The sequence below is a fragment of the Acipenser ruthenus genome, chromosome 29 (assembly GCF_902713425.1).
Source record: "Acipenser ruthenus chromosome 29, fAciRut3.2 maternal haplotype, whole genome shotgun sequence".
NCBI classification, from domain to species: Eukaryota; Metazoa; Chordata; class Actinopteri; order Acipenseriformes; family Acipenseridae; genus Acipenser; species Acipenser ruthenus.
This window is the reverse complement of record NC_081217.1, coordinates 19547788-19561251: the sequence shown is the minus strand read 5'-3', so window position 1 is coordinate 19561251 and position 13464 is coordinate 19547788. Positions and strand designations below refer to the sequence as shown.

Genomic DNA, 13464 nt, shown 5'->3' with positions numbered 1-13464 from the left:
GTAATGAACCAGGTTCAAGAAGAGTCCTTCATCTTCATATTCACAAGACTCTGCAATCACAGTTTGATATTTCATGTAATAACTACTAATGCCTGCTTTCCAGTATGCCTTAAGAGCACTTGAGATCTTCACAGGCAGTTTTCCTTATATATGCATTGAAGTTATTAAGGGGGTTGTGTGTGTTGGGGGGGAGGGGGGGGGGGGGGGGCTGGGTGATGAAGCCAACCAATGCTAAAGATATGCTGCTGCTCCAGAATTTGCATCTAATTTTAGGTCTCAATAACAACTTGATGCACTTAGTGCAGGAGCCTGCTTTATGTGGGGGCCCCGCTAGGGCTGAATGCCCAGCCGGCACAAGACTGCTTCAGCAAAGAGAGTTTGTGTGTTCACAGACCATCCCGAGGCCCTGAAGACTTCAATTGCATGGGAATGAATGAAAAAAACCCTCTGTTGCAGTAAATCCACAATATTTTAGTAAGCACTGTTTACTTAAACACCCGCTCATGGTAAAAGAATAGCAAAGCACAGTGATACCATGGTAAATCAAAGGAGAGCATGGTTAATGCCAGAAATGCATGCTAAAGTCTGGTACAAACCAGTTACCCAATGGTATAAGCATGGAGATAAGAACATGCAAAGTCACCTAGTAAGCGTGTTTCGTGCTGCCTGTTCTGTGCTTGTCCTGCAGACATTTCAATGTAGTAAACAAAGAATCTGTGCTGGTTACAAAAACCCAACAGGAAACGAAAAGTGGACGTCCACTGCAATCAACCGGTGCAATTTGCTCCCTAGTTAAATCTGCACAGCTGATGGTGAAAAACAGAACAACGTTTTTAAAGGCGGCGGCAAGGGCGGGCAGCACCATTCAAAAAGGAGGGGTGGCTTTGTGAACTTCTTAAGAAAACGAACTCTTAGTAAAATAGTACACGTTTTTCAAGATACATTTCACGTTGTATAGTACAAAAGTTTAAGCGAAGCCTTCATTACTGATCTATATGGTTTGTTATGAAAATATAAACTTTTTAATATATATATATATATATAATCCCCCCTTTTGTTTTTAAGTGATAACACCCAATGGGATCTGTCTTTTTGTCAGTTTGAAACACAAGGTAGAGAGGAAGACTGGACGATGTGTTTTTATAAATTAAGTAACATATAAACGAATTAGCACAGTATAATATACTGTCGCAGTCCTGTGTTTGTTTTTAATATATAAACCCACAAGAAACATAAAAGGTAAGATTTGATGTACATGTTTTGTACGTTTGTTGAACTGAACAAACAGAAGTTTAACCGGTGAACAGTAATTTAAGTAAGTTGTGCTTTAATATAGTTTTATTTGCAAGTCGACTACAATAATAATAATAATAATAATAATAATAATAATAACTTAATTTTCCAAATATTTGATTAAGTGTTTTAAAACAAAAAATGTCGTTTATCTTTACACAATTTCAAATCACCAAATTTGAATTTGTCGCGAAGCTGCATCAGACGTGTTTGTTTATGTTAGTTCCAATAATAAAACATTAATACAATTTTAAAAACGGCCTTAATAATAACGCCGTTAGTTCACAATAATCTTTTTCACATGAATACTATACCATAACTGGATGACAGTTTTCTAGCGGATAATGCAAATAACGTTTGAATAGTTTCTAATAAAATGGCCGGGGGGGTTCTACTGAATTCTGTCCTGCTGGAAAAGCACGTGAGTTAAGTTCTGCTCGTTTGTTGCAGTGTGAACTGTCGTATCCAGCACTGTCCGCCTATTGTTTCAGAGCAATTTACAAAGCCACAAAACAATTGATTCTGCAAGTCAGCCGTCCCAAACATTGTGCAGTGTTTATACATTTAATCAATGCAATTCCCACCGTGAGAGAAAAGGTGCAACGCCTACCCAGGTTGAAAATATCTTCGTTATCCACAATTAACACAATTAATTCATTTTTAAAATCATATTTAACACATTATTTCTTTTGTTTTAGACTATACTTGTATACCCAAAACGTGCTCAAATAAAGATTACAGTGTAAAGGACATACAAGGAAGACTTCATCTGCAAAAATATTAAATCAGCAACAAATCTTTATAATGTGTTGATTTATGTTTTATTCCTTAACACTTGGTTTTCAGTGTACCTTGAATTGTGCACAAACTGTTGGCTGGTGTCTGATAGAAACACTAATTTGTTAATGAATTTGGTTATTGAAATGTACCTTCTGTGTTTTTGGTTATGTAAAGCAGGTGGGAGTACCCTCAGAAAAGGTCGCCCTAGTCTCTGGCTGGGGATGACTCAATGCAAGTTTGTGATTTAGGAATACAGCCTGATCGTGTGTCATCATGTCCCCAGTGTGAACATTGTGTTGGCACATTGCTGTGCTCCTTCAGGGTGAAAGTGGTAAACCTTTCTGTGTGGGGAAAGAAGCCGTGCCACCTCATAGATGAGTTTGCAATTTGGCAGCCAGTAAATGTTCTTTGGTATCTCGGTGCAGTTGACTCACCAAACTGGGTGCTCTCGCCAGTACATGTCTTATTGTGAGCACAGGATTCCTGCCAACAAAGTTCACTGTCCCTTTAAAAAAGTCCCCCTCCCTGTGTGCATTAGCATGGATTCCCTCGTGCTCAGCTGTTGGCACTGCTGTTCATCAGTTTGCATTGCAGTTTGAGTGTTAAATAGATCAAATCACAACACGGCTGCACTGTAGTGGTGCAGGCTCTGTACCTGGCACACTGCTTTCTTGGTTTGGTTTTGAGCCACAGTTGGAAAGGAAATGCCTGTGTTTGTGGAGGATCCTGCCCTTTTCTCTAAGGAGAGGCTGAAATCGGAGCTGATCGCCAACGATGTGGCTCTGCCTTTGAGCGAAAAGAAGGAGGTTTACCTCCAGCTCTATTTGAAACACGTTACCAATCAAAATGTAGCTGACTTCTCCAGCGATGAAGAGGAGGCGCATGAGCTTGTGCACCAAGGTGACAGTGTGAGTTTCGCTGCTTACAGTGTTTTAATTTGCCTTTACCATGTGTAATTCTAACCAGCATGGAGTTCTAACTAGGTACAAGCTCTTTCTCTAACATGGACTTCTAGGAAAGGGCTGCTAAGTGTAGAGAGTTCAGCTGCGGAATAAACTATTGAAAGTTGTATTGAAGCTAATGAAGGGACTGCACATGCTCATGGAAGGCAGTTCTGTCGTCTTGTTGAAATGCAGAGAGGCAGATCCATGCAGTTAGAGATGGGGATCGGGGCTCCCAGGTCTGAGATGTCATGGGGACTGGGTGGAAGGGTTCTCAAGCAGCTAAAGCTGCGGACTGGAAGGCAGGAAAGCAGGAGCGTGCAGATTCAGGGTAGTAAAGATCAGTCAACCTCTTGAGTTGATGTAGGAATCCGATCCGGTATTCAGAATGAGAAAGCAGGCAAAAAAAATAGTCTTATACTAATGCAGTTTAGTCTCAGATTCCATCAGTTGTACAAGAGAATTCTACATGACACTTGGGAGGTGGAGGTAACAGGAAAAGCAATAAAGAAAATGGCTGTAGTCAGCAGTCCCTTGTACCCTAATAAAAATAAATCGATTTATCCTAGAAAGAAAGGCCAGGCTATTTTCTGTTTCCAGCCGTGCTCCTTCTAGACAGATCGCTCTGTCTTCCTCACGTTTCTGCAGCTGCTCAGACTGATAACTCTGCTGAACACACCAAAGCTCTATGCTGCTTCTACAGCACACCTTCCTCAAAGAAATGCCATCCAGTTGATCAAGTCAGAGGGCATGCATGGTGTGTGGCTTTGTTTCCTGCAGCAGTTTATGCCAGTCCAGGCTCTTCTATAGATATATTGTAAAGGCAAAGCTTAGATGGAATCTCATATCATATGGCAAACCAAAAGTACAGGTGAGGTTAAGAAGGCAAAGTTTTCAACGCGGGCCATCGTTTGTGTAACGCGTATTCCAAAATGTTTGTGAAGGCCAATTACCCTCTCGTATCAAAAGAGTTCAGTTATTTCCCATCTGTCTGCAAGCTGTAGCACATGAACGGCCAGCAGGTTTCAAGAGTGAGGAAGCTTTGCCACCCTGTAGTTTCAACTAGCTTTTGAGACTGTAAATGAACTAGCTATTCAATCTAGATATCAAGAAGGCTAAAATATGAAATACGGAAGCCTTTCCTCCTGTAAAAATCCCCTTGCGCTTCAATAGAGAAAGGTCTTTTGGTAGAAAAGTGTTTATTTAGGGAATAATTTAAGACTACCCTTGAGTAGCTGTTGGAGCTATTCCAGGTTTTTTCTGTGAGTCGGAATTGTAAGATGTCTAGCTGTATAATTATGCTCAGTTGTGTAATAATTTCACAGTAAAAGCTGGAATAGCTCAAACTGCTGTGCCATGGGAGCTTTCAAACTACGGGTCTTCCCTCACTGGCTATTCAGACCAGCTCCTGCTCTGAAGAGCTGAAGTCGTACATGGTAGCTTTAAGCATGGCAGCAGCTGTTGGAATGCAGTAGTAACTGATAGCTTCCATGAGGTCAGATTTAAAGTTCACAACCATGCAGTGCCAAGGCTTGAAGTTAACGTATTTTTTGCATTTTGCTACCCAAAACTCTTAATTTGCTACCATTTTTTTTATTTTTATGCAGTAGTTTTTTTGTGATCCCTTGCGCTGCAGTTTATATGACCAACCCTGAGTGAACACGCTCATAATTACTGGTATTAGTTTTTTAAACCTGTACATTATCATTCATAAAGCGGGAAACCATTGCTAATAGAACTTCCCGATTTAGAGGACTCAGGTTTGTACTGCCCCATGTACATACGCGAGGCCCACAATGCAAATCGTATTCAACAGTGAAGTACAAAATGTCACAAATCACAATGTGGATACAATTTCAAGGTATGAAGTTTATTTTCTCAACCAAAAGTAAAATTAAGCTGTAAAAACATTGTGATTTTTTAAAGATAACAGGCAATGACCTAACAGGATATTAAGTTTATTCAGTGTCTATAGAATGCTAATTTAATCTGTCATGGAGAATGGCGGCTCCAGTTTTGTTATAATGTTTACCCTAGTTTCACCCACGCTAAAAATGAACACATAATAAGTAGATAATTATTACTTTATCAAAATTCTGACAGCTTGGTTGTGGTTGTAACCTTAGCATTTATAAGGTCATACAATGCACATGTTACTTAAAAAAAAAAAAATAATAAAAAAAAAATAATAATAATAATAATAATTATCGCTTTATAGGTGTGTATGATTTGTTAGTTACCGAAATCTCAGTCTCACTTACTCACTTAAGGATAAAACAAAATACATTTCGACAAGGAATTGCATTAGTTCCATTACTTAGTTGAGCACAAGGTGGTTTCAATAAATACTTTCTGACTTAAATATAGGCCTACTATGTGATAGTTTGGGATATTCAGATTTAAAACAGTAAGTAGGTTTTTATTTAAATAATTTTCTATAGCAAATCCTCACTACTGCCTTAAAAAGTTAACTTCTAGCCCTGTGCAGTGTACTGGCGTATGTACCATGCAATGTATGCACACATGTTGCAACAGCTTGCTTTGTGACCTCTGCTTGACACGTCCTTCTTGCTGCATGCCAGTGTTTCTGCTTCAATTGCGTCATAGCCAAGAATATGCCTATCATGTCCCACTGAACTGACAATATTATCATATAGGATAGGTTGACCAAAGAACAAATTCAGTTCGAGGATCATGAATAGTTTGAGCTGTGCTGACTTGCCTCGCCTCTCCAGCAGGAGGCAGCACTCGAAGGCGAGGAAAACGAGGACGAAAGCAATACAGAAATGATGGACATCAGCCAGCTGACTGACAAGGAGTTGAAGGCACAGCTTATAAAGTACGGAGTCAAGCCTGGGCCCATTGTAGGTAAGAGAAAGGGTACATGCACATACAAACCTCTACTGTAGAATGGTCTTGTGTCGTAATGAAACTCTTTAGAATTGGAAATGTGACGGAGGCATTTGGTCTTGTTGTTGTTGTTGTTGTTTTACCTCAACAGAATGAGGGATAAATTCATTCTGATCCACCCTCGTAAGCTTTAATGTTGCCCAGACTTCATTAGGATTCTCTCTCTCAAAAGTAATGTTTTTTACTTATAAATGGTTAATGTCCTGTACCTGTAATATATACGTTAGTTGTCGAAAGCATCCTGTTTTAGCCTGTTCCAATTATTTACTATACGTATCGCTCTTGTTTGACTCATAGTGTGCATTTTCAGTGTTAGGTTTGGGTGGACCCTGGTATTCTGAAGATCATCTTGTCTTCTGTGACAGGTTCCACAAGGCCCGTTTATGAGAAGAAGCTGCTGAAGCTCATCGGCTCGGGTTCAGCAGTGCCGACGGTCAAGCAGAACGGCGCCGGCGATGTGGGGCGGTACTCTGACAGCGAGGAAGACGAGCGAGGTAACTGTCCTCTTCACCTCCCAGCGGTCATTTAGCTTCTCCGCTAATTAAAGGACTGCGAGCTACTAAATTCCTAGCCTAATAGTCTTGACATGTTCCTGTGTTCCTTCAGCATCGCGATATGAGCAGGAGAGGAAGAAAGTCACAGTCAAAGTGGGACAGAGCCCAGCCCAACTCGATCACAGCGGGGTGAGTGATACTGATCACTTGGAGTGGAGCACATACAGACATCCATCTCCCATTGCATAGCAGCTTGAGCCTTTCCAGGATTCACTGCTCAGACTGTTTCATACTGTGGAGTGTGTATACATAAGTCAGGAGGTAATTTTGCAATGCTGTTTTGGAGTATGCTACAGAACAATGAAACATGTTAGATGATGCCTGTAAGTGCATTGAATGTGTGTTGTGTCTATGCACAGTGCGACATGTGCTGCTTGTTTGCTAAGCTTCGTAAATCGAGGTGCATACACCATCTAATAGTTTGAGCTTTTACATCTATGCTACTGTGTCCTTTTCTGTTTCTTTTTTAATGTTAGTCTTTTAAAGCTGGGTAGTGTGCACTAAGCCGATTCGGAAATGGTTGTTTAGCAGCAGTGCCATCTTGTGGCAATTGAGTAATGTTTATGAGAGAGAGTTTGAGAGAGTTTCAGTTAAGCACTATAGGTTAACTTCCTACTTTTCATTTTCTCTTACATTAACAGGTAAGAAAACTTCATCAAAAACAGGAAACATACTTCCCTCAGTGTTTCGCCCCTTGTTCGATGGTAAAAACTGACACTACTTTGGGAGCTTATCAGACACCACAGGCACATAATGGATAATTGTTTTGTAATTCTAATTTGAATTAAATTAAACAAAGCCGTTCCTTCCCTAGGTGGCCAGGCTGCCGCCAGTGCTGTCTGTGAGCGTTCCTGTGCCCAGGAAAAATCCTAGCACTGGGTACCCGCCGCCCGCAACAAATAACGGTGTTGCTGCTACTGCCTCGAGTCCTCTAATGCGGAATACCTTCGCTGCAGTGCAGAACACACCGGCGGTAGAGTTCAGAGCACATGGTGTCGGGGTGGTGCTCTCACAATACACTGAACGGGTGGAATGCACTTCAACAGTGGTAATGGCTGTCAGGGTTGGAGTCAATTTCAATTCCCATTCTCTGAATTTATTCCAATTCCAAGTCTTTCCAAATAATTCCTTTGAAGGAATTGGAATGGGGAATTGATTTTAAAAAGAAATTGGAATTGACCCCAACCCTGATGGCTGTCTTACCAAGTTCCCTTTCATTGCCTGAGTCGGCACTCCCATCATCAGGTTCTTGTCTTTATTGAATGCACTTTCTGATCAGAGTTTTGATGTTCAATTTCCAGACTCCAAACTCTCTTAATGCTTTTCACCTTTCACTACACTACACTGCATTGAATTTGCAGGATTTAGGAACCTCAACATAATGAGTTTTCTGGCTCGAGTGTGATGGATTTTCAAGACCCCATAATTAGTTTTCTGTAACATCTCGGTACTGATCTCTCTTCATTGAATGCTCCAGCTTAACCCTTACCTGCTTGTTCCTGGCTCAAGTATTGAGTTTACTGAACTGAATTTGCACTCTTAAATGTGAGTCAAATTTCAGAGTGTGCCTTCTGTAAGCAAGAAGGTTGTGATGATGGTGGTTTGAGTTTGAATACTTATGATCACGGCACCCTCCTCTTTAGTTCCTCTCTGGAACACAGAGCACTGAACTGTGTGTTTTCAAAAGCACTTTGATATGAGTTTCTATATCTGTCTCCTTCCATATAAATTCAGCAATTATGACCACCCACACACATAACTGTAACCTTCAGAATAGGGGAGCCATTTAGCAGTGACTTGTTTTAAGTCTCGGAAATATTCTCATCATTAACTTGGCAGTCTCCCAGTGATAATGATTAGGTAATTTTAAAACAGATGTATGGGGGATGATGGGTTACTGGATAAAGTGTGTGAAGGTCAATAAAGTGTTGGGTTTAGATACTGTGTAAATTTGTAGTTCTCAGTTTCCACGTGACTACTTGATCTCCTGCTGGAGCCAATGAGTCTACGCTGTACAAACAGTTCTTTGGCTGCTCAGTTGAAGCATTTACCTGCTCACGTATCTTTCTCGGTCAACATGTTGTTCTCGCTTTAGGTGAAGCCGCTCTATATGTCGCTGGAGGGCAGTAAAGCAACCAGGGATTCTGCAGGCACAGGCATTTCGTTTAGTATTGCCAAGATGGTGGATGAGGAAAGTGACTGGAATATTGATCATTTTTATTGCACTTTGTTACCAGACTTGATTTAACAAAAAAAAAAAAACTGACCTATATATTTTCACATTTCTCCAGGATAGCCCAATTTAAATATTTTGTAAGTGTAGCTGAAAAGATTTTGCTCCAGGGTTAGGGTTAGGGCAACGAAAGACCAAATGCAGCTTTACATTTAGCAACATGTTCACCAATCTAGACTTGGATTTTGCTAAGCAATTAAAATACAGTGAAATCAAAAACATTAACTTAATAAACAATTAAATACATAGTCAGCCAGAAATAGATCAGTTAGACTTGAGCTGCAGGTACATTATCACTGGCGCTAACTAAATAGAAGCTGCAGTGTTGAAGAGGTAATCTGTACTGTAGAACTGGGTCAAATAAGATGATGTGTTTTTCTACTATGATGCAGCTGTCAAACAGATCCCCTGTTACCCCAACCCTGGGGCCCATTGTGTCTCCTGCTACCCCAGTCCCTGGGGCTGTTAGATCTGCTGACACTCCAATCCCTGGGCACATCACGTCTCCTGTGCCCGTTACACCAAGATCTGTCCCCTTGAGAAGGGGGAGCATGGGCTCCGAGAGGAGAGCCAGTACCGGCAACATGAAGGGGAAGGTGATGAGTGGTTCTGATATTCTGATAATGTTGCGTAGTTGACATTAACACAGATCTATGCACATACAATCAGGAGGTGTGAAAATCTGATTACTTGACTTCACTCTGTTTCCCCTTTGAAACTACATGTGGTGATTTTTGAGGTTGCTTAACCAATTCCAAATGTTACTGATCATAGACTAAATGTTTCAGACCCAATCAAAAAGGATTCAGTTAACTGCTGTAAATGCCATGATATTCATGTACTCTCTATTTAAGCAGATTCTGTGAAGTTAATTTAATCTCTGTTTTAAATGGCTGCTACTTGCACAGTGAAGTATATTCTGCAGATTGCTGCTTGTTTTTCCTTCATCGTTGTTTTATGGCGACTAATTGAGTTTTAGTGTATATATAAATAAATGAAGGCTGCAATATAATGGAATTTACAGTATATAACTATATTGTTTGTTTTTTAGTGTAATAGGAAAATATTAGTTGTTTTATAAAGCAATGTAATAATACTATTGTTAATTTTTTTGCCAGGGACAGATAATGCTGGACAAGAACACCATGACATACAGAACACCAACTAACGCTCCCATGGTATCTCTTTTCACACTGAAAAATAAGGCAACTGTTTATTAGTGCTTTGTCACTTGCGTGATGGTGGCGGTGGTGGGGAGGATACACAAAGGTTTTCTGATCTTTCCACACTGATTCTTATTCTGCATCTTTCTGCCCTGTTGTCCAATTACTATACATGCTGAATTGTTGCACCTCAGACCTGACCTTGGTGTGCATTTTCTATTTGGAGGTGGATTTACAATACAACTTGATTTAAATTGCTTTTAGCAGGTAGACAACAAAACGGTTCACCTCCTAACCTTTTTCAACTGCACAGCAGCAATATTTTCTTTCTCTAACTCTTAGTCATGGAAGCACTCTCCACGTCTTTGTGTCTGACTCTTCAGTTTGCTCCACAAGGGCTCTTTGATCTTTTTTTTTTCCTTCAGGTGGACGGCAGCAGCAGCAAGTCGGAGAAGGAGGATGTGTTGGAGGAAATGTTCCCAGATGAAGCTCGCACTCCGACAGGCATCAGGTAAGGAAAGCTCTCCAGCCAGGGATTTCAGAGCTAGCAGTGATTGCAGATGGGTTTGAAGTGCTTTACTGTAATTTTGATATCTATATCTATAAGCCTACCTGTTGAATCCCTGTGCGAATGCATCAGCGTTGTGACGGCATTAGTACTGAAGGTCACAAACCCTAGCCACTCAAAACCAATCCATTTGCAAATCATAATCGTAAAATGTACTCTGACAAAATAATGAGAAGTGAGAAAGAAGCTGTACAGAGGAAGAGGTGGAGAAACTACATTGCAATTAGCTAGTCTTCAATCGTTGAGTCATTTGAACAGCTGCCATACGATAGTTGCGATCTGTTCAGAAATTCATGTGGTGTGCGAAGGAAAACGTAATTAACGTTGCTCTAGAAATATACTGATGTGTGCAGGTCCTACACCCACAGCTACAATGACATGACAGCTGTAGGTTTAAGAGATTGTTGAAAATGGCACCGTGGGGGGAATGGAATCTGTTGCAGTAAATAAGAATATTTTAAATTATACATATTGCAAAACTTGTTCTGCATTTGTTCTCTTGCAAATATGATTTGTGTTTTTTCTTTTGCCTATTCAAGTAATTGTTAATGCCTGGTTGAGGATATTAAACATGTATTTTGAAACCTGTTGGAGGACAATGCATGCTGCTAATGCCTTGATTTTGTTTAATTTTAAATATAATGCAACTAGTTTATCAAAGTGTAAATATACTATAGTATATAAAAAACTAATCAAATGAGTCTGTATAGAAATAACTAAAGGTAATCAGAAAAGAAAAAACAAAGCATCTTGAAGCAGTAGCTTAATTAAGGGACTACAGGAAACTAGTCGGTGGCTTAGTGCCTTCCAGTGGCTAGCTCTTCCAATTGCAGTTATTTAATCAAAGTAATATTTTCTGAATAGGCAAGTATAATTTTGTATCCTATCATGATGTGTATTGATTTGTTTAATTCCCAGTGCAACACGTCGCAGGCCCATCAAAGGAGCGGCTGGGCGGCCTGTCCAGTTCAAGTACAGCGAGCTGGTCACTCAAGCGCCTGCCACAGGAGACCAGAAGCCGCCTGCCTCCAGGCACCTCGTTCCTATCTGGGTCCAGATTGCGGTCTTCATTGCAATCGCAGGCTTCCTCTTCCTCATCTACCACTCCATGGAGGCCAACCAAGACAACCCCTTCAGTAGCTACCTGGAGAACCCCGGCCAGGTGGAGGAGATGCTGCAGGAAGCTCTGACCCCGCCACCCGAGACACAGGAGACACAGGACACTCCGCCACCACCCCTCGCTGTGCAGGAGTAACGGCATACAAAACAGAAACCCTAAACTGGAACCAGGGGTGAGGGAATGGGGCTAGCAAGTATTGGAAATTACCGTTTCTACTACAGCCTCTAAAGTTTAGTGATGCCATTGGAAGTTTCCCAATTGACAAGCAACAGATTCAGTTTTCAAACCCTACACTCAATCTATCCTTTTGGCAAATAAGATGCAAGTTCTTGCTGCTAAACTGTTTTGAGGTTCTAATATAAATGTGCCTTATAGGCTACAGTTGGGGGAAGTGTACACTGTAGTATCTGCCTCTTTCAATTCATGACGGTTTCTAGTCATAATGAAATGTACCGCATCTGCCAGGTGGCGAAGGTCAGTTAGTTCTAAGAGTTTCACACTTCATTGTTTCTCTCCATATAAGCACTGGAATGAGTCTTAGGGAGGCTGGCTAGCCGTGTGTGGTCCTGGTTTTCAGTTAAATAACCCTGTTTAATGCAGTACATCCAAGTTCTTGAGAGATTTACCGCCTCCCCCTTCTCCACTTCCAGAAATAGATTTTAAGGAAGGCGTCCATTCTATCCCATGTGTGTTATTTAATTTTTGTTGTTCTTGCATTTTAGATTTGGCCTTTGTACAGTAACCAGATGTGTGTGTTTATTTTAATATTATATACATATGCAATATGAAAGTTTAATAAAGGATTTATTTAGTAATTAATCTGTGCCTGTTGTTTTTTTAACCACCTGTCTAAAGGGGGAGGGGTTGTCATTAAATTGGCTGTCTGGATCTCAGCTAGGAATTGCTTTTTGTTTTTTTCATCAATCTGCAGATTGAGGCAGAATGTTTGCTGCTGCCTCCTAATCCCCAGAGATCCCAAGCTGTCAAACAGAGAGAAGGGTATTGGTTTGTTTGATGGGTCCACTCAAAGCGTTGTGCATTACTGCCTCAGTTGCCAGTTCCTTCTCTTCAGAGTTATTTTAAAGCAAGAGAGTATGTGTGTAGATTTAATAATATTGGCGATAAATGCGCCAATAAAGGCCTGTTTTGATAAGTATGCAAGGCTTGAGAGTGAAATGCAATCAGAGATTATAATGTCATTGTTCACAAGTCAACTTTCAGTTCCTAGTCTTGTTTTTGTTTTGTAGGATCAACACTGAGGTTAACCATGCTGCCTGTAAGTCTAAAGAGGAAGGGTTCAGAAACTAGATCTAGTTGGTTCAGAACCTCACTGTATACAGCTATGGCCAAATGTTTTGCATCGCCCTATAGAATTAACAAATTTTGCTTCATAAAGTTGACTAAAACCTGCTTATTAATGTTACGTTAAAATATTGAATTACACACCGCTTTGTAGTTGTCCATATACTTAACGAAAAACTGCCAAATTGAAAAATGACATTTTGAAATCTAACGTGAAATACTGTACTACTATTATGGCTTCTGGTAGACTTTTGCAAACATGCATGTGAAATAAAACATCTAAATTGTTTATATATATTTTTTATTATTATTTTTGTTATGGCTGAATCCTAAAATTCTAGGTGATGGAAAACCTTTGGTCATAGCTGTAGGTCTTGTCTTGTGCTGACTTCTGTCATGTTCAGGCTTTTAATTCCTTACTGTGCTTCCTGCCCCCAGCACATTCAGAACTGCATTTTGATCATGTTTACACTGGAAAGTTCAAAGCTTTCTCAGCTGCCAAATGTAGCTCCGCTGGTGACGCGAGAGGAAACTGTAATGTAATCCCTTGGCAGCACAGTACTTGTAAAGTGCCATCTTTTTTCTCTCTTTTACTGTGAT

The 13464-nt window shown here is 40.4% G+C and overlaps 1 protein-coding gene across 4 annotated transcripts; it reads left to right on the top strand.

Moving 5' to 3' along the window:
* The first annotated feature begins 2517 nt into the window (after positions 1 to 2517).
* LOC117434263 (lamina-associated polypeptide 2-like) lies at positions 2518 to 12377 on the top strand. Of its 4 annotated transcripts, XM_059004139.1 has the most exons (11): positions 2520 to 2981; positions 5750 to 5882; positions 6290 to 6418; positions 6531 to 6607; positions 7120 to 7182; positions 7293 to 7451; positions 8574 to 8669; positions 9104 to 9307; positions 9830 to 9889; positions 10300 to 10385; positions 11361 to 12377. In XM_059004139.1, exons 1-11 carry the CDS (start codon positions 2778 to 2780, stop codon positions 11695 to 11697), a joined length of 1548 nt encoding a protein of 515 aa, XP_058860122.1. In that variant the 5' UTR covers positions 2520 to 2777; the 3' UTR covers positions 11698 to 12377. The 4 variants fall into 4 exon arrangements, with proteins under 4 accessions (XP_058860123.1, XP_058860122.1, XP_058860124.1 ...); XM_059004140.1 differs by lacking the exon at positions 8574 to 8669 and having other exon boundaries at positions 2518 to 2981; positions 9830 to 9916; XM_059004141.1 differs by lacking the exons at positions 8574 to 8669; positions 9104 to 9307 and having other exon boundaries at positions 9830 to 9916.
* Positions 12378 to 13464: the final 1087 nt, after the last annotated feature.

Coding starts and splice junctions, on each gene's coding strand:
- LOC117434263 (XM_059004139.1), top strand. CDS start 2,778: ATGCCTGTGTTTGTGGAGGATCCTGCCCTTTTCTCTAAGGAGAGGCTG. Junction 2,982..5,749: donor TTGTGCACCAAGGTGACAGT/GTGAGTTTCGCT, acceptor TCGCCTCTCCAG/CAGGAGGCAGCACTCGAAGG. Junction 10,386..11,360: donor CGCACTCCGACAGGCATCAG/GTAAGGAAAGCT, acceptor TTTAATTCCCAG/TGCAACACGTCGCAGGCCCA.